The following is a 19,827-nucleotide window of genomic DNA, read 5'->3' on the forward strand; positions in this document are numbered from 1 at the left end:
TAGCGTTCTTGGTGTCTGCTTACCTGTATAGCAGAAAGACGTGATTTTATGTATGTTACTAAATAATAATCATAATAAAGGTTGTGGGTTGTAACGCTTTACAATGCTAACATTTATTACTAATTTAAGCCATACAGCTTTTGAGCTTCATTTTACTGCAAGAGAAATCATAAAAGCATTGTTCATAACACTGGTTGCGGGAAGAATTTGGTTGCTCATTGCACTGCTACTAACCAGCTTCTGAGCTTAAAGAGCTGCTTTCAAAACAAACCAATAATGTCCTGAGCGGAAGCTAGTCATGTATACAACTACTGCACGTCGGTGCATCATCAAGGCGCTGGAGGTAGCTCCACTCGCGCCGGCAACAATGGCTCCAGGAACAGCTATGGGGGAAAGAAACAGGTGATTTTCGATTTTGTGAAGTTTTTCACTTTAAATTGACAGAACGGCTAGAAAAAGTGCTACGATACAGGTAGAAAGACTTAGTCCTGAAGGTAGGTTTTCTCAGATGTTTTACGTCATATATCAGCTGTCTTTCGGTTTGAAAATAAAGAGACAACTGCTAGTTTAAAATAAAAGGACTGCAGTTGGCTTAAGGTTTTTTTTAAGGTGGCAAGCAATGATAATGTTTCATGGTAAGCGCTGAAGCTGATGGTAAAGTCTTTCGACGGTAGTACCAAACATGTAAATTTTTAGTTGTTCATTACGTTTTATTTGACTCGCAACGTCATAGTCTTACTATTATCTGTCGAAGACTAGGCAAATGGTAGACCACTTGCGATATTTTCAAGTCTGTTGGTTTGAAACACCCAAGAAACAACGAATTCATTTACGTACTTATGTCCGTTTAGAAAACCGTATTCGTTATTATACGAATCGTGAACAGTCATGTGGCAGCTGGTATTCTGCAAGGCGAGACATTGCGACGGAGTCATACGCAAAACACGCCAAAATCTCAGTTCCCTCTGGCCGCGGTCTCGTCAACAAGGATTTTTGTTGACGAGACTGTTTCTTTACCTCGCATCGCCATTTTGTTTCGGTTCTCCGCCATTACACGCAATAATATCCTGATCGGGAACCAGCCACGTATACGATTATTGCACGTCGGTACACCATAGCGCCAGTACTGCACGCGCACCATCAAAAGATGGCTCTTGGATCTTCTACGGTGGAAGGTACACTGGGAAATCGAAACAGGTGACTTTTGCTGAGTAATCTGAGTAATTTCCTGTAAATTTATTGCATGGTAATTTGTATGCGATACGGGAATATAAACGTCTTTGAAAACACTAGTAAGAGTTTGAGAGCGATAGTCATCGCAGAAGCTGGTCAAAAAATAACCTTCCTACGTCTCCTTTTTGCATAACGGCGTAGAAAGTACATACATAAATGGCACGTAAAAACATTCAAAGAATATAATATGTTTAATACCACAATTGTTTTGAGTAGACGTTAAAACAGACTATAAAATATTTCAAAATAATTTGAGCCTAACTTTCATTGTAATGCTATTTCTCTCTTGTCCAAATTATTTTTCTATATAAATGGACTTTAAAAACACACTAGCCAGCTTATGCTCGGTTTCTAAGGCACATTTAGCGATAGTTTATCTATTCAAACTGTCGTTTTTAACTGAGCTTAAACGCTATTGAATAGATCAACAACCGCTAAATGTACATCAGAAACCGGGGGTTAGCCTTATATGTATAAATTCAAAATGTATTACAATTTGTAAAGAATATCCAAACAGACCCGGTCGGTTGATCTTATTGTTACACAGCGGGTGAAGTAGAGTCGTCATCCTTTCACCACAAAAGACGTGAAATACAAATATAAACCTTATTTCAAAGGCTTAAGTACTTATTTTAAACACCGTTTATCGTATGCTCTCCTCCCCGCACCGGTAGATGTAAAAGGATACATTGATGTTGTTTTAAAAGGAACAGGTGCGTAAACCGAGATTTTTATACGTGAATGAGACAAAATATACGTATTGAGATCGTGTGCTCCGCATATCCAAGGGAAGGTTATGACTAACGAAAGATTTAAATGAAGTTATTCGTGGAATTGGATAATTGAAGACTAATGCCTGATTTCTGAATACATTTAGCGGTAGTTTATCTATTCAATAGCGTTGTTTTAATGAGTTTAAACGCTATTGAATAGATAAACTACCGCTAAATGTATTCAGAAACCAGGCTAAATGTGTCTCAGAAACCGGGAGTAAATTTTACTGTTCTAAATCAGTATTCCGTAATACGGTTAAGTTCTTAGGTAGTCAATTAAAATGCAAGATGATCCGATGCGCCGAAATAAAAAAATAATAGGATTAAAAGAAAATGTTCTTTTTAACTTATAATTGGAGAAATATGCGTACAGCGTGGAGGTCAGTCCTCCTAATTGGCCTGAGTAAATTAATATTTACGTTACATGATTAATATCGGGTCTATCCCACTAGTCCCGTTGAGTTGTCCCGTGACGGGACAACTGGCACTATTTTGTCCCAGTTGTCCCGTGGCGGGACAAGTGACACTGTTTTGGTGCCAGTTGTCCCGTTGCAGAAAAATCACGGGACTAATGGGACAGACGGAAGGGTCAAAACAACTGGTTCCATTGAGTTGTTGTGTGACCACAGGCACTTGGTTCTTTGGTAAGATAGCAGATGATGAATTGTACGCTACTCTATGTAAACTTTAAATTCACAAGAAGTTTTTTTTTTACCATTTGGGCTTTTCACTTTACAATCAAATTGACAAGAGTGTCTATATCTACGACCTTCCATACCATAAATGTAAAATGCTTATCCTAAATTCCCTACTTGAAAAAACATAATATAAGGAAACTAAAAATATATTGTTAACAGACCCCTGGAGCAGCTCAAACACTCAAGTCAATTCAATACATGTACCTAATGTAATTTCAACTTATCCACTAGAAATTAAGTAAAAATGTACTACAACACAACGTATAACGTCTGTTATCTTACCAAAGTACAAAGTACCTGTTGTCACACAACAACTCAATGGAACCAGTTGTTTTGACCCTTCCGTCTGTCCCATTAGTCCCGTGATTTTTCTGCAACGGGACAACTGGCTCCAAAACAGTGTCACTTGTCCCGCCACGGGACAACTGGGACAAAATAGTGCCAGTTGTCCCGTCACGGGACAACTCAACGGGACTAGTGGGATAGACCCAAAACATCTAATATGAGGTTTTAAGAATTATGACGTCAAATGCATGATTGCAATAGTTCCCACAACATATAAGAAATTAGTATATCGTAATCATTGTCGATTTTTGGTAAAATTAAGCGTATATATGTCAAAGGACAACGAAATGTTAAGTGTTGACATTTGAACGATACAGTTCGATACTATCGACATTCGATATCATCGACAAAACGTCAAAAGTAAATGCATGCAAGTCCCGTGTCGTATTAGTAAATAGCCACCTTTACACACACTCTATCGCACGTTCTTAGGAGCGTACAGGATTACGCGCGGGAAAGCAGCGCGCTCTTCGAGAGCGATTTTCTTCGCGGACTTGACAGATGAGCGCGGCGCGTGGTCTTTCCTTTCTCCTTACACGCGCGATTGTTGTTTCATGCGCGATAGAGTCTGTGTGTAAAGGGGGCTAATGTTATCGTAGCGATGAACTATTAGGTTCTTTGTTTGTATGTTTGTTAATAATATCCTGAGCTAAACACAGTCACGTGTACAATTATTGTACGTCCGTGCATCATCAGAGCGCAAGCGCTAATTCGTCGCGTACCAATCTTAAACAGGTGTACAACAGCCATCTTGCGAAGAAACAGGTAACGGTGTTGACAAGTTAGATCAAAGCCTCATTGGCGCAGTGGTTTAGGTCACCACGCTATTACCATTACGTCGGGGAACGTGGGTCCGATACCCACACAGGACAATTATTTGTGCGATCTTCAAATAATTGTTTCGAGTTTGGTTGTACTTTGTGCCCGTTCCTTGTATGTTTGTAAAAGTCCCCGCGACACAAGAGCAATTCCTAGTGCGGGAGTTGTTTTTAAAAAAAGTAAAAAAAAAAGAGATCGTAGGTTGCCAACCTTTTGTAGATTTTCCCTTACAGCTCCTTCTATTTACGCGAAGCGAGGCTGCGGTGAGAAGAAGTATCAATTTACACTTATTTACTTGTACTAGTAAAAGAAAACATAGAAAAGTCTGACGTCACTAGTAGCACCTTTTGCAGTTAAGCTTGCAATGATTTTAAATACCAATAGCAATAGCTTATAAGCTGGTTTTATAATGTCAATTCAATTATTTAATAATATAGAGTTTAAAAGTTTAAACGATTTATTTATTACGGTGGTTTTAAAAGTGGTTCTAGAAAACAACCTAGCTTTTACAGGTCTGACGGTGGACTTTTTCTTGCGATAATTCTCTATTTACATAGATCGAGACAATACTGGTTTGAGTTGACACCTCCCTCGCAAGTGGTTGCAGGTTCAAATCCGAGAACACACCAATGACTTTTCGAAGTTATGTGTGTATTAGAAATAATTACCACTTGATCTAAATGGCGAAGGAAAACATAGTGATGAAACCTTGCATGCCTAAAAAAAATTGTTTAATACATTTGTTGCGGGCATGCAAAGTCCCCAACCCGCACTTGGCCTAACTCCTCCCCCTCGTTTGGGAGGAGATCCTTGCCCTGCAGTGGGCTAATACTGGGTTAAAAAAAAGTCACTTATAAACTCTACATCTAGTCGTAAAAACCACCCCCTTGAGTAATTTAGAGTACTCAAAATTTTATTTCAAATGACAAAAATTCTGACTGTTTGGACATTAGCATCCAACACCTATTTCAATGGTAAAAAGATGAACTAATATTCTTTTTTGTTTATGCTTTCAGAGTGGAACAGTGCAAGGAGGTGCGCAGTTGGTCGGTCTCGAGCTCTACAAAAGATTGAAGGAGTTCCTCAGGATCTATCTCATCAACTTGCTTCAGGTAAATTATCCGTTCCAGACGGGCTATTGGTTTTACCAATATATGGCTGAAAACTGATACAAGAACCTTGTCTCATCAAATCCCGTTTCTACGGCACTACCCCCTTTCCGCGCTAGTGGTAGATTCAGTTATTGTAACCATTATCATAAGTGTCAATATTTGACTTAAACGAATAATAGATCTCCCCCCCCTATCTTTTGACCCCAAATCCAGCTACCCCCAAACTAAATCCTGCGGCACTCATTCTTCCCCTATTCATGCCCCCCAAATCTGCCGTCCCTATACCCCAGTTCCCCAAACCATATCCCGCAGAAACTAATTCTGGATTCATATTTGTATACAATCTGTACTTCTATACTAATATTATAAAGCTGAAGAGTTTGTTTGTTTGAACGCGCTAATCTCAGGAACTACTGGTCCGATTTCAAAAATTATTTCAGTATTAGACAGCCCATTTATCGAGGAAGGCTATAGGCTATATATCATCACGCTACGACCAATAGGAGCAAAGTACCAGTGGAAAATGTTGCAAAAACGGGGAAAATTATGATTCTCTTATGTGACGCAAGCGAAGTTGCGCGGGTCAGCTAGTCATTGATATAAGTTATTTTATGGACGCTTACTAACTACCTACAAAGTGCTTTAAAGATCCGACAATGCCCCGTATTGCGAGGTTAAATAATTTTCACCTTTAAACAGTTAAACATTGCATAATTTTGTATTAATACGTAATACTTAACGCTTTATGTTAACCGGAAATACCGGTTCCTACCAAATTAATTTGTCTTATCTGACAAACGATTTAGTTTTAAATTGCGTTTAAATGTATATAAATACTTTTTATAATATTACTTCACTTAAAATTACCCGCGGTTTTTATTGGATTACGAATCGATACTATAGTATAGTAATATAACTAGTCTATGTATATTGTATGTTCTTCTCAAGATTACTAGCTACTGGCATTACCTCGCGACTCTCTTCGCCTGAAAGGCTTTGGGCGTAAAAAATATCTATGTGATAATTAGGTCAGGTTATAAAATATCTACATGCTAATGTTCGTCGAAATCCATATGATTTTTGAGAAAAATGTGGCCTGAAATTATGTCATGATAACATAAAAAACAGACTAACCGACTAGCATTAATATTAATAATAGTAGGGAAGGTGTATTCCTTAGCACATAAAAATGAAATTAACTCATTTGTTTTCTAGGCTTTTAGAGTTCTTGGCTGGAGAGTCCCACATGACCCTGTGCTCCACCAAGGGCACAGGGTAGGCGTAACGCATTTCCCCACGAAAAAAAGGCTTTTAGAGTTTTATTAACAAGTGTTATTTCTCTCCAGAACGGCGCAGAGTTAATGGGCGAAGATGTCCTAGCATTCTACACTAAGCAATGGGAGGAGTACCAGTTCTCATCCCGGGTGTTGAACGGCGTCTGTGCTTACCTCAACAGGCACTGGGTCAAGCGCGAGTGCGAGGAGGGCAGGAAGGTAAGTGCATGTAGCCAAATAGCTTAAAAAGAACTACTAAACTGGTGTTTAATGTATAATAGAATACGGGAATTAACGCGAACTGCGACAACGGCGAGCGAAACCTGCGTCGAAACGTTAGGCTTTTTAAGGTAAAATGCTATGTATGTATTCTATTACACATTAAACATGCAGCGTTAGAGTTTAAAAATTATGATTACTAAATAAAAATTGTTAATTATGTGCTGTGCTCATGGTGGAAGGGAATATGCCTCTGTATTTCATTTATATACATACATTTACTACGTAAAAGAAAATGTCACCATGCATTTTTAAATATAAGGCTTGATTTTACCATCATCATATTGAGTGTCAAGCAAAAATCTTGACGTTTTTGAAAGACAATGAATGGAAAAATTAACAAAAATGTTTAGTTTCTTTACGAACACTATTTGACAATGAAGAAAAAGGTCTTTAGTATAAAAATGGATGCACATTCAAATAAAAACACTTATGTTGAAATAATTCGATTAGTACATTCCAAGAAGACGATCAAAAAGGTGTGTACGTATACGCAATTATTTAGACGTTACAGTACATATACGAAAGTCCATAAAATTATCAAAATATAGCAAAATATTTATTACAAACAGGATTTAATAAAAAAAATGTATTTATATCATCAAATTATCACAAAGATTTACGTATACGGAATTCTTTAGATGATGCAGTACGTATAAAGTTCGTAATTTCATGAAAGTTTTGGCAAATATTCATCACAGTAGATTTATTTTTATCATCAAATCATCATTTATTTTACTAACTAACAAACCACGCAACATCTACTAACAAACACACAAATAAAATATGTGTAGATAATCTGCAATTCTCAGGGCATATACGAGATATACCAGCTGGCGTTGGTGACGTGGCGGGACAACCTGTTCCAGCGGTTGAACAAACAAGTCACTAATGCTGTGCTCAAACTGATCGAGAGGGAGAGAAACGGAGAGACTATTAATACTAGGCTGGTTTCTGGGGTGAGTTTACAATGTTCTTTTGTAGTTATTTGTACTTGTTACCACTGCCCTTAGTAGGCTAGGCAAATCTCCTATTCTCACTGTTTTTAGGGTTATTGAGACTTCGCAGTCTGTTTGTCTGTCTCCAGGCTGTATCTCATGATAGCTAGAAAGCTGAAATATTTCCGTTGCCGCTGTAACAACAAATTTTACAACAAAAAAACATCATCATGGCTTAGCCTTTCTTCCAAACTATGTTGGAGTCGGCTTCTGTTAACGACTGTAAAAGATCTTTGAAAATGACAGCCAGGTCCCACATTTTAACGTGCCTTCCGAAACACGGAGGAAGTCGATAAGTATAAGATGGTAACCCATCCACAAAACAACCTCGGCAAGCGTAGCTGAACCTCAGAGATTGATCTGCGCGGCTGTCGTTAACTAAGCCACGAACTCCTCAACTTAGTGTCCGTTGTATGATTGTAAAAGTCCCCGCGACACTAGAGCAATTCTTAGTGCGGGAGTTGTCTTTTTTTAGTAAACATAGTATTAAGATTAAAAATTGATCTTGTTCTACAGGTGATCAACTGCTACGTGGCCCTGGGCCTGAACGAGGACGACACGAGCGCGCGCGGCCAGAACCTGCTGGTGTACAAGGACACGTTCGAGGCCGTGTTCCTCGAGGACACGGAGCGCTTCTACACCCGCGAGAGCACCGACTTCCTCAGGAACAACCCCGTCACTGAGTACATGATCAAGGTAACTACTTGACGATAGATGGCGTTAAACACAAACTGAATAAAAATAAATTACACACGGGACATATACATTACGACTTCATTTACCCTTTTTTTTTCTTTTTTCCGTGGGGAAATGCGTTACGTATACCCTGGTCCCTGGGTGGAGCCCAGGGTTATGTGGGACTCTCCTGCCAGAAGGGCGGTCATACCCACTAAAACCCCACGAGTGCCTGCCTGATCCGCGTATGTGGCGTGCGACGGGATAACTGCTTGCGCTTAGAACCGCAAGTCGCATGACACGCGGTTGCCCCTTCCACGGGGGCCCTTTCTAGACCAACGACTTCATTTACCCTGACTAGACGTCAAATTATATTAAACACGTTATGAAAATAAACGATACATCTAATGGAGTTTACACTAACTAAAGCAGTCGACTGTCGACGACAATGTATCGGCGACTTAGTTTCAAATGCAGTCTGCAATAAGTCGACATGATTCTCTTGAACTTTGGCGTGTAGGTTCCCCAGGTTGCTAATGTTATTTCAATGTTTAATTGATTTATACCTAAATGTATATCGTGTGACTACGGTTCTCAAGTTCTCAAGTCAGGTCATTAAAGCCTTTTTTTTTTAGCAAATCAGTCACAACAATATCCATATAATAATAAGTAGTTTTAATAAAATATTGTTTGGTGTCATCCAGGCGGAACAGCGGCTGCAAGAAGAACAGAGACGCGTGCAAGTGTACCTGCACGAGACCACCATGGAGCGCCTCGCCAAGACCTGCGACCGAGTGCTCATCGAGAAACATCTCGAGATCTTCCACGCTGAGTTCCAGGTACATACATAGAATAAAGTTATACAGTTTGTTCTGTCCGCCGCTGATACGATGGCAATAATCAATTTTAATTTATCCTAATGTCCTCCTAGCCGATATGCGGCTGTGGCGGTCAGTTTAATTGAAACTGGTCACCTGTGTTGGACTTGGTTAATAGTGTCCAAGTGTATGCACAATACATAGGAACACTCTCTACTCCTTCACTCTCATACGGTGGAACGGATAACCGACACGACCAGTGAGGTCTATGACCTCAATTTCCTGACTCTGGACAATCTCTGAAAAATTCTTAACAGAAGATTTCAGAAAAGACTTTTTGGCCCGACCCAGGATTCGAACCTGGGACCTCTTACGCGGCAGTCGCATCCACCACCGACCACGCCACAGAGGCAGTCAATTTATCCTAACCGTCATGTGAAAGGCCTTAAAATTGGGTTATTTTGGTACACAGAGTGGAGGATTTTTTTTTAATATTTTTATATATGTATTCCAGAAACTGCTGGACGGCGAGAAGAACAGCGACCTGGGCCGCATGTACGCGCTGGTGGCGCGCATCCCGGACGGGCTGTGCGAGCTGCGCCGCCTGCTGGAGCACCACATCCACGCGCAGGGCCTGCAGGCCATCGACAAGTGCGGCGAGTGCGCGCACACCGTACGTGCACTACACTTTATAAATACATAACTTACTTTTTGACACAAACAAGTAACATAACCAACATTTGAGACATCACGTTTTCATACAGCCGCGTCAGAAAGAAAAGTCTAGAATCAAAACTGTCCCTATCAACACCCCCCCCTCCAAAGCGGGAAAACCACTACCAACTAGCGGTTCTTCTCTAGTGGTTCTTCTCTAGTGGTTCTTTCCCAGCGATTCTTCCCTAGCGGTTATCTCGCCCGGCCTAAAATCCAGAATGAGAAGTTCCTCTCAACGTGACCACCCCACTTCAGATCTCACGCTCAAAACCTTTAAAAAAGCTCATAAGTCTATATCCCAATTATTCTGGTGCACAAGCTACAGCACTGCCACGTTTCATCTATCTCTGTTCGAAACATTCAAAGTTTTACATTTATAACATTAGTTAGAATTTTTATGATTACTATAGTTTTTGTTTTCACCGACTACTGCTGGACAGGGGTCTCCTTCCGAATTAATTGCGGGAGGGGTTAGGCCTCAAGTCAGACACACTGACTAAGTGCGCGTTGTAAAAATGTGTTTAACATCTTTATAGATTTTATCATCAACTCAAGGCCTAGCCCCTTCCTCATTACGGAAGGAGACCCTTGCTCAGCAGTGGGACAGTAATGGGCTAAATTTATTTATTTATTTATTTCCTTCACCATTCAAAGATATAACAAGTATATAACATTTTTTTTTATTATAATATACCTACACTATTGTATTGGGGTAAACCTGTAAAAATAGTTGTAAGGATGAATAAATAAATAAATAAATAACAGTAATTAATATAAGCTATTACATTTGTTACAGGACCCCAAAGTGTACGTATCAACGATCTTAGAGGTGCACAAGAAATACAACGCGCTGGTGCTGGTGGCCTTCAACAACGACTCCGGGTTCGTGGCCGCGCTCGACAAGGCGTGCGGCCGGTTCATTAACAGTGAGTATATGTATCGATTATATTAGAAACTAGCTGACTAGCGCAACTTCGCTTGCGTCACATAAGAGAGAATGCAGGGTCATAATTTTCCCCGTTTTTGTAACATTTTTCGTTGCTACTCCGCTCCTATTGGTCGTAGCGTGATGATATATAGCCTATAACCTTCCTCGGTAAATTGGCTATCTAACAGTGAAAGAATTTTTCAAATCGAACCAGTAGTTCCCGAGATTAGCGCGTTCAAACAAACAAACAAACAATCAAACAAACAAACTCTTCAGCTTTATAATATTAGTATAGATTAGTATAGATTATGTAATTAACCCTTTGACCGCCACGGTCGGCTATACTCGACAAATCAGAACGTGCTCATGACGCTATATTTTTGTCGACATTTGCTGATGAAAGCGTCGTGAGGACTTTCTGATTTGTCGAGTATAGCCGACCGTGATCGTGGCGGTCAAAGGGTTAAATGAGAGTGGTTGTTTATCAGTATAGAATCGCTCGTGCTTTTCCTTTGGTTTGTACTTCAATTGACATGTTGTTTGGTTGTTTTGAAAATGACACAATAAAAGAAATGAAGTAGGAAAAAGGAATGCATTTTTCGCGTTATTGTAATGGCATTGTTTTTAAGATATCTCTACAACAGTGGTCCGTGGAAATCAAAATATTGTCCGCGAATTATTATAATATTATAGTCTTTAAAATATAGCTTGATTAGAATGACAGATGTCAAACTGTTTTGACTAGGGTTGTAGAAGTATTGATCAAAATCGATAGCGAAAAAATCGAATCTAAAATAATTATATTCGATTCAATTATTTTTGAATTAGCTTTTTACGAATTGTTGTTGTGAATCTTATTGTTTAAGCAAATTCGTATAGGACGACCAGCCCTACTTTAAACACCGCACGGAGACCTCTCCTAGTTTAGTATTTATTAGGATCAATTAAATAAAACAATGAAATTAAAGTTAAATAAAATTAATTTATTCAGTTAATGGTGCAATTCTGATGATAGGGATGAAGATGATAGTAATATAGGATGCGCAGTTAATAGTGCGCATCCTAAATCAGTATCATCCTCATCGCTATCATCAGAATCGCTGGAACAATCTTGGAGATTAATTATTAATTCTTGGTCACGAATAGTATCAAAGTGTACTTCGCGATTAACGATTAATCAGATGATTTACTCTTATCTATTGTGTCTCCTCACTAAAATTTTTGCAACATGACGTAGCCTTGTAGAGAGGTTGAAAATGATTAGGTTTATTTTTAAGACTAAAGAAAATAGTAGTGATTTTTAGTTTAAAGGCCGATTGTATTGAATTATTCTGATTTCTTATTGAGGATCTGTATTTAAAAAATAGTTATAATGCTAGACAAGACAGATTTTTCGTGTTTCAATTTGTAATACTCGTTAGACGTCACTACAAAGTTGTGTGCTCTGTTTTGCTTAGAACTGTCATTTTAATCAAGCTATATTTTAAAGAGTATAGTATAGATTAAATTTATTTGTCGAAGATATTATCTCCAATCGTTTGCCTAATTAAGCAAATAATACAAGCTAATTTGCATTGTTCAGGTAACGCAGTAACGAAAGCGGCGAACTCGTCGTCCAAGTCTCCGGAGCTGCTGGCCAAGTACTGCGACCTGCTGCTCAAGAAGTCCAGCAAGAACCCCGAGGAGGCCGAGCTGGAGGACACGCTCAATCAAGTGGTAAGCACTTCTTATCCTATGGTTAGTGGTCAACCTAGTGTCAAAGTTGTTCAAGCCGCCCGAAGGTCTTTGACGTGGCTTAACGACTGTTATCTTATTGACAACAACCGGGACCGACTTTTTACGTGCGGAGACGCCCTGTTCATATACCACTATGCGGTCACCCATCTATGGAATGACCGCGCCAAGGTTTGCTTAACCCACAGATCGTTTACCGACCGGTGAGCGCAACTAGCTACGGGCACTAATATAGCACTAACATTATATGAATGTAGTTGTTTAAGTGGCGCAGCGGTTGTAAATGTACCTATTTTCAAGTCAAATTGCTGAAATGATCATCAGTCATTTCAGCAGTTTCAATTGAAAATAGAGTTAACCACCTTTTTATTGTTTTTTATTTTCATTCGTTGTATTAATAGGGGATGAGTTTGAATGGGTCAATTATGAGGTATTGTTCAAAATCAGTGAATAGAAATTGAAAGTATTTGAAAAAATCTATTTTAAAAATGTACTAAAATATGTATTTATTAGCATAAGTTGACCCGAACCAGACAAATTTGGCGCAGAAAAACAAATATTTTGTGTAAATAAAATTAGATTAAAAAGCTCACACATTTTTCCAGAGATTTTGTTACAAATTTGTATAAATAAACGTTATGTTATTAATTTCAGATGGTTGTGTTCAAATACATAGAAGACAAGGACGTGTTCCAGAAGTTCTACAGCAAAATGCTCGCGAAACGACTGGTGCAACACATGTCCGCTAGCGACGATGCCGAGGTACATTATAACGATATTACCAACAAAACAATATGGTGAAATTATTAGGTTTCTTGTGAGGAACAATTCTAAAATGCAAATACTTTTATAACAATATCTATTAATATCAGATCATCAAGAAAATATAAAATCAATTTTACAGCTCAATACCAATATTAATGATTTCATAATATCTTCGATTTTTTTATATACTCGACAACAATAGCACGAAATGATCTGAAAGACGTGTGAGTATCTAGACTATGATTAAAGTCACATGATTAGCATATTTTTAAAATGTAAAAATAATTCAAAAATTCAATGGAAAAAGTACTTTGAATGATAATTATAATAATATCAATGCGATTAGTTTTCTATTGTTTTTGTAAGTATGTTTTGTCAATTTTATTAATATTGTATGTTTGTCAACAGGCATCAATGATCTCAAAACTGAAGCAGGCGTGCGGATTCGAATACACAAGCAAACTACAGAGAATGTTCCAGGTTTGTGTTACTACATAATAATATATAAAACATAGCGTTTGTCTGTCTGCACGCGATCAACTAAGGAATTACTGAAGAGGCCTTGGATGGTATTCACCAATAGTTAGATTCCTAATGCAGATTTTTGTGCGTAACCAACGAAAAATGCTTTGTGTAAAAACGCGGGAAATTTTTTTCTTGTTATATTTTTATATAACAAGAAAAATGTTAATAAAAATAACGACGAATTTGGACAAAAAAGGGGAAAACCTTGTAAAATTTGCCATAAAAAGACTTTCTTAAGTCTCCGAACCACATTTTTACAGAAAAAAGTTCACACGTATTTCTATTTAAGAAACCTTTACTCCAAAAGTATAACATTTTAGTACAGTACATAAATATGTTTTGTCTACGTACAGGATATAGGCGTATCGAAGGATCTGAACGAGAACTTCCGCAAGCACATGGCCAACAGCTCGGAACAGCCGCTGCACATCGACTTCAGCATCCAGGTCTTGTCCTCTGGCTCCTGGCCCTTCCAGCAGTCGTCTTCCTTCCAGCTGCCCACCGAAGTGAGTACTACACGAACAGTATTTTATTTCAAGTGTTAAAATTTATTATAATAAAAAATAATATGAGGTAAGTGTAACGACACATCTGCCATACGTTCGGCGAAGGAAAGCTCGGCGATAGAATGAATGCAACGAAATTTGACTTACGAGTTATAGATGAATAACACGGCGAGCGTGTTGCACCGAACTTAAACCCGGTTATTAATGGGTCTGCTCCGTTCGCAGTGGGAACCGGGCTTTAGGGGCCGAACGGCAAATGTGGTGCTAGACTAAAATTAATTAAAATGTTCTTAGTCTAATTATACAATATATGCAAAGCAAGCACAAATATAATCTATGGTACAAAAAAAAAGTACCAAACAAAAAATCGAAATATTAATTTCTGCAATAAGCACATCTAGCCCGCCTATTCCATGTGACTAACATAGTAAAGGGTGAATGTTTTAACACCTTCGGTTAAATCGAACGTGATGATATATTATGTATGTGTGTATAATATTATGTTTGTTTGTTTGTTAGTTGGAGCGATCAGTGCACAGATTCTCAACGTTCTACTCGTCTCAACACAGCGGTCGCAAACTGAACTGGCTCTACAACATGAGCAAGGGAGAGCTCGTCACTAATTGCTTTAAAAACAGGTAATTTATCAATATTTAAATACTTATATTCTCTCATTAAATACGAGATTATTGAAATAACCTATATTATGTTGAAGCACTAATCAGTGCAAAGGATATTGTGTAGCATAGCATCGAAAAATAATATTAAATTTTGGTGTATGTTCAGAGTACATTTAACTTGGGTAACTTTGAATCATTTGGGTAACATTGACAGTGGGAATTTGAACTACTTTCGATTATTTTTTCATATGAAACCAACACAATTGATAAAAGTTTGCAAAACTAAAATAAACCTTTTTCAATGGTTAGCCTTGAATCTTTCACTAACAAGACAACAACCAACATACAACCAATTTTACGACATTTCCGACGTAAAATTATACAATCATGCATTGTATGGGGAAGACTGATAGATGCATGTTATATCTAGGGTCGGCAGACCAAAGCACTTAAGTCAAAAAGTCGAACTTTACAGGAACAATAAAAAACGATTTTTATTCTGTCTTGGAATTTTCTAATTGTGCGTGGCTGATAAGGTACACCACTTAGTATGCTAAGTCAGATGGCGTATTGAATTATTAGAACTAATAAAAAAAATATCGATTTTTTTTATTTATGTTCTTTAGTCCGCCGGTCCTTCAATATAAAATGAACAAACTATCTTTCTTTCAGATACACGTTGCAAGCGAGCACGTTCCAAATGGCAGTGCTCCTGCAGTACAATGACAACACGTCGTGGTCTGTCCGCCAGCTCGAACAACACACCGGCATCAAGGGAGACTTCCTCATACAGGCAAGGAGACTGATAATATTCACCAATATTTTAAACTTCTTCCTCTTATAGTATCGTTAGTCGTTAACCTAGTGTCAATGTTGTTCAAGCCGCCCGAAGGCCTTTGACATGGCTTAACGACTGTTATCTTAATTGACGACAATCTAGACTGAGTGTTTACGTGCTCTCAGAAGCACGAAGACTTTAAACTTATATGTATACCACTATGCGCCCACCCATCTAGGAATTGTCCGCGCTAAGGTTGCTTTCTACACTGGCCGTTTATCGATCGATCAGCGATGCTAACCACCACTATTCCGAGTGTCGTCGCCGGAGCTTGACTACACAAACTTATTTCAGTAGTGGACCCTTGCCCAGCAGTGGGACAGTAATGGCATAAACAAATTAATTTGTATTTATGTTGTAGGTGCTACAAATCCTGCTGAAAGCGAAGTTGTTGGTGTGTCAGGATGACGAGTCTGAACTGTCCGAGTCCTCCATCGTCGAACTATATTTAGGATATAAGAAGTAAGTATACACGTACATTACTATAAAAATTAATATTCCTGCTACAAACACTGTTTCTATTTATTTATTTATTGATACTTCACAGCTGACAATTCAAAAATTAAATTAATTTAAATGATAAATGTAATTCAAAATTAGTATAATAGATATGGGCAAATCATATTACTTATTAATTGGTCTGCCCTTTTTTACTCAAACCGCTTTTAACCACATTTTTTACCTATCTTGTCAGTCTATTATTAAATCTAAAGTAATCTTACTATTAAACTAAATAAATATACAGACCATCGAAATTGTGTCCATATTACAATAACAAGATCTTAACCTTACATACAAAACCAACAAAGATATTTCTCTAAGTAGGATTACATGTGACATGGGTTCGACTCCCACACGATCTATAAGTACTGCATGACACCTTGTAAAATGTTTGTTTGTATGTTTGTAATAGTATTCTTGTGTGATTGTAGCAAAAAGCTCCGCGTGAACATAAACATCCCGCTGAAGACGGAGCTGAAGGTGGAACAGGAGGCGACGCACAAACACATTGAGGAAGACAGGAAGATGCTTATACAGGTACATACAAACCACTTTAATATATTATTTATTATTTCGATTACTTATTGTAAGTGCAGACGTATTAAAGATAGGATTCCCAAGAAAGATTTAAACAAAAAAAATTGACTGGTTAAAGTGTTCGCCACTACCATTGCGTCGGAAGGTCGTGGTTTCGATTCCCACTAAGAACAGATATTTGTGCGATCCACAAATAGTTGTTTCGGGTCTGATTGTACTTTGCGTCCTTTGTTTTGTATGTTTGTAAATGCAATGAGGTACAAGAAAAACACTTAGTGCGTGCGGTAGTTATCTTTAAAAAAGAGAAATGACGTAAGATCGCCGTTTGTCCACGTGGTCGGCTTCTGTAGCGCAGGATTTAAAATGATCGCTGTTGTTTTCGTTACGTCGCGAGGTCGTGGGTTCGATTCCCACATGAAACAAATGTCATATCGGAACTAGCTTACTTTTGTGTATTGTTTATTTCTTTGCGGTACAATACGCACAAAATAAACAGGTGCATAGAAATATCTATACTAATATTATAAAGCTGAAGAGTTTGTTTGTTTGTTTGAACGCGCTAATCTCAGGAACTACTGGTCCGATTTGAAAAATTCTTTCGGTGTTAGATATGCCATTTATCGAGGAAGGCTATAGGCTATATAACATCACGCTACGGCCATTAGGAGCGGAGTAGCAACGAAAAATGTTACAAAAACGGGGAAAATTATGACCCATTCTCTCTTCGGTGACGCAAGCGAAGTTGCGCGAGTCAGCTAGTCTGTAATATTTCTTTAACAAAACAGAAATCGGTCATTTTATTACTTGAATTATGCAAAGAAAGCCCAAAGCATTCTGAAAGCTTATCCTCCCATACAAAGGCCTAGTTACGCCATTTAAACGTGATATTAATTCATGATTGTATGTTTGCAGGCTGCAATAGTAAGGATAATGAAGACCCGCAAGACACTGAAGCACCAGCACCTGGTGGTGGAAGTACTGAACCAGCTGTCGTCACGGTTCAAGCCGAGAGTTCCTGTCATCAAAGTGAGCATAATATTACAATACCATCTATAGTACGACAACTTAGAAGAGTGACTTGCCTATTTAGCTTAGCGCAAAACCCGGGTTTGAATCCCGGGCCGGACAGAATAGTTTATACTGAGTGTTTCTTTAAAGAATTTCTCAGTGATTGCTCGGAGTTATGAATTCGAGGTCGACCTTAGTGTCTTTGAAAGCACGTGTCGCCGTCGGTCCTGTGCCTGACCTCTTATTGGCTGTGACGCAACAGGTGCAGGACGGATATCCTTTCAGCGTACTATGAGTGTAAAGAAATAGAGAGTGTACCTGTGTATTGTGCACACACTTGGACACTATAAACAAAGTCCTGCACAGTTGGCTGGTTGGCGGCCGTAGACGGGTATCGGTTTGAACAATTGGGTAGTTGACTGAATTAACGAAAAATTATTAAACTCGTAAAAGGTTCATCTAAAATGCTTAGGCTATGTAATTTTTTCGTAAATAATGTTGAAATTGTAATAAATACTGAAACATTTTATTAGGCACTCATTTGATACCAACGAAAATATGACTTACCCCCGGTTTCTGATTACATTTAGCGGTAGTTTATCTATTCGATAGCGTTTTTTTTTGTATGAGTTTTAACGCTATTGGATAGATAAACTGCCTCTAAATGTACCTCAGAAACGGGGGGTTAGTGACGTATATACACCCTATTTCTATACAAAAAAATGTTTTTAACATTTCATAAAGTGTAGCTAATTTGACTGTTATCAAGTACGTTATTAATGAATATGTTTGTGTTATGTTTTAGAAATGCATCGACATTCTGATCGAGAAGGAATACTTGGAGCGCACCGAGGGAGAGAAGGATACATACAGCTACCTAGCGTGATTACATCGCCTAACAATGTAATAAATGATATATAAACAATATTATGTACATACACTCTTTTATTTTATATACCTAAAGGTAAGACTCATTCGTCGGTAATGGGGCATAACTTACAAGTAATTTAAAGATATTTCATAGCCAGTTGTGCTTACCGGTCGGCAAACGATCTGTGGGTTAAGCAACCGTTGGCTGCTAGCTGAGCGTCTCCGTGCTTCGGAGGGCACGTAAAGAGTCGGTCCCGGTTGTTATCAATTAAGATAGCAGTCGTTAAGCCATGTCAAAGGCCTTTCGGTAGGCTTGAATATCTAACACTGGGTTGATCACTAACCATACGACAGATATAGATAGATAGATTCAAAGACGTTTTCTGCCTAGATTTTGAAAGCTACCACGAGCACATTTTCTAAAAATAAATTCGTATTTTACAACAGGAACTCACAAACCATCAGTCTAGTCTTTCTTCCAACTATGTTGGAGTCAGCTTCCAGCTGAATATCAGTGTTTTACATGGAACGTCTGCCTATCTGACCTCCATAACCCAGTCCCCGGCGTACTAACAACACGATACCCCTCGGTAAGACTGATTGTCAGACTTTCAAGTTTCTGACTTCACAACAACTGTCAAAGATCTTTAAAAATGGCAGCCGAAACTTACAATTTAACGTCAACTCGGTATAATTAATATGGTCACCCATCCATAACCAACTTCGGCAAACGCAGCTGAACATGAGAAGATCGATCCACGTTGTTGCTGCTAAGACACGAGCTTCTCACCTGTACAAAGAACTACGTAAGTTATCCAGAAGTAAGTATTTCTTAAGATTGTTTTTTTTTTACTGGCAGTTACTCGTATTATTATTCGATACGTAAGCAGTAAGTATGTAGCTTATCTACAACAACCATCATAATATAAAGATAATAATAGTTATTAAAGATTAATAATCAGTAAACTTATCAGTCAAAATAGTACAAATACGATATCATTGGCCTTGACTTCTTATACAATTAAACAACTATTGAGAAGTGTGCCTTTTACAAACATACAAATAACGGTACAAAGACAACCAGACCCGAAAAAACTATTTGTAGATCCCCAATATTTTCAAAAATTCAATGAATGAGTTTCGCGCCTATTCGGAAGGTAGGGCCAACTAATGAGAAGACTGGCTTGAAACTCCTGGCCACTATTTTTGATTGCCAAATACCAGAACCGAAACAACTATTTGTGGATTACACACTCT

The 19,827-nt window shown here is 38.3% G+C and overlaps 1 protein-coding gene across 7 annotated transcripts in view; it reads left to right on the forward strand.

Moving 5' to 3' along the window:
- The window catches only part of Cul1 (cullin 1), a 40,559-nt gene extending 21,925 nt beyond the window's left edge, over window positions 1–18,634 (forward strand). For 3 of the 7 annotated variants that reach the window (XM_076131991.1, XM_076131993.1, XM_076131990.1), the window contains exons 4-21: window positions 297–402; window positions 4,885–4,980; window positions 6,327–6,473; window positions 7,328–7,492; window positions 8,048–8,227; window positions 8,911–9,045; window positions 9,539–9,697; window positions 10,535–10,664; window positions 12,249–12,382; window positions 13,055–13,162; window positions 13,574–13,645; window positions 14,044–14,196; window positions 14,716–14,834; window positions 15,489–15,609; window positions 16,016–16,116; window positions 16,587–16,692; window positions 17,605–17,718; window positions 18,506–18,634. In XM_076131991.1, the coding sequence (XP_075988106.1) occupies window positions 297–402; window positions 4,885–4,980; window positions 6,327–6,473; window positions 7,328–7,492; window positions 8,048–8,227; window positions 8,911–9,045; window positions 9,539–9,697; window positions 10,535–10,664; window positions 12,249–12,382; window positions 13,055–13,162; window positions 13,574–13,645; window positions 14,044–14,196; window positions 14,716–14,834; window positions 15,489–15,609; window positions 16,016–16,116; window positions 16,587–16,692; window positions 17,605–17,718; window positions 18,506–18,586 (2,227 nt within the window). In that variant the 3' untranslated portion in view covers window positions 18,587–18,634. Of the gene's footprint in view, window positions 1–296; window positions 403–3,708; window positions 3,815–4,884; window positions 4,981–6,326; window positions 6,474–7,327; window positions 7,493–8,047; window positions 8,228–8,910; window positions 9,046–9,538; window positions 9,698–10,534; window positions 10,665–12,248; window positions 12,383–13,054; window positions 13,163–13,573; window positions 13,646–14,043; window positions 14,197–14,715; window positions 14,835–15,488; window positions 15,610–16,015; window positions 16,117–16,586; window positions 16,693–17,604; window positions 17,719–18,505 lie in introns of all 7 variants that reach the window. The other 4 variants (XM_076131994.1, XM_076131992.1, XM_076131995.1 and 1 more) reach the window with 3 other exon arrangements.
- Window positions 18,635–19,827: the final 1,193 nt, after the last annotated feature.

The sequence above is a fragment of the Anticarsia gemmatalis genome, chromosome 27, assembly GCF_050436995.1.
Source record: "Anticarsia gemmatalis isolate Benzon Research Colony breed Stoneville strain chromosome 27, ilAntGemm2 primary, whole genome shotgun sequence".
Classification (NCBI taxonomy): domain Eukaryota; kingdom Metazoa; phylum Arthropoda; class Insecta; order Lepidoptera; family Erebidae; genus Anticarsia; species Anticarsia gemmatalis.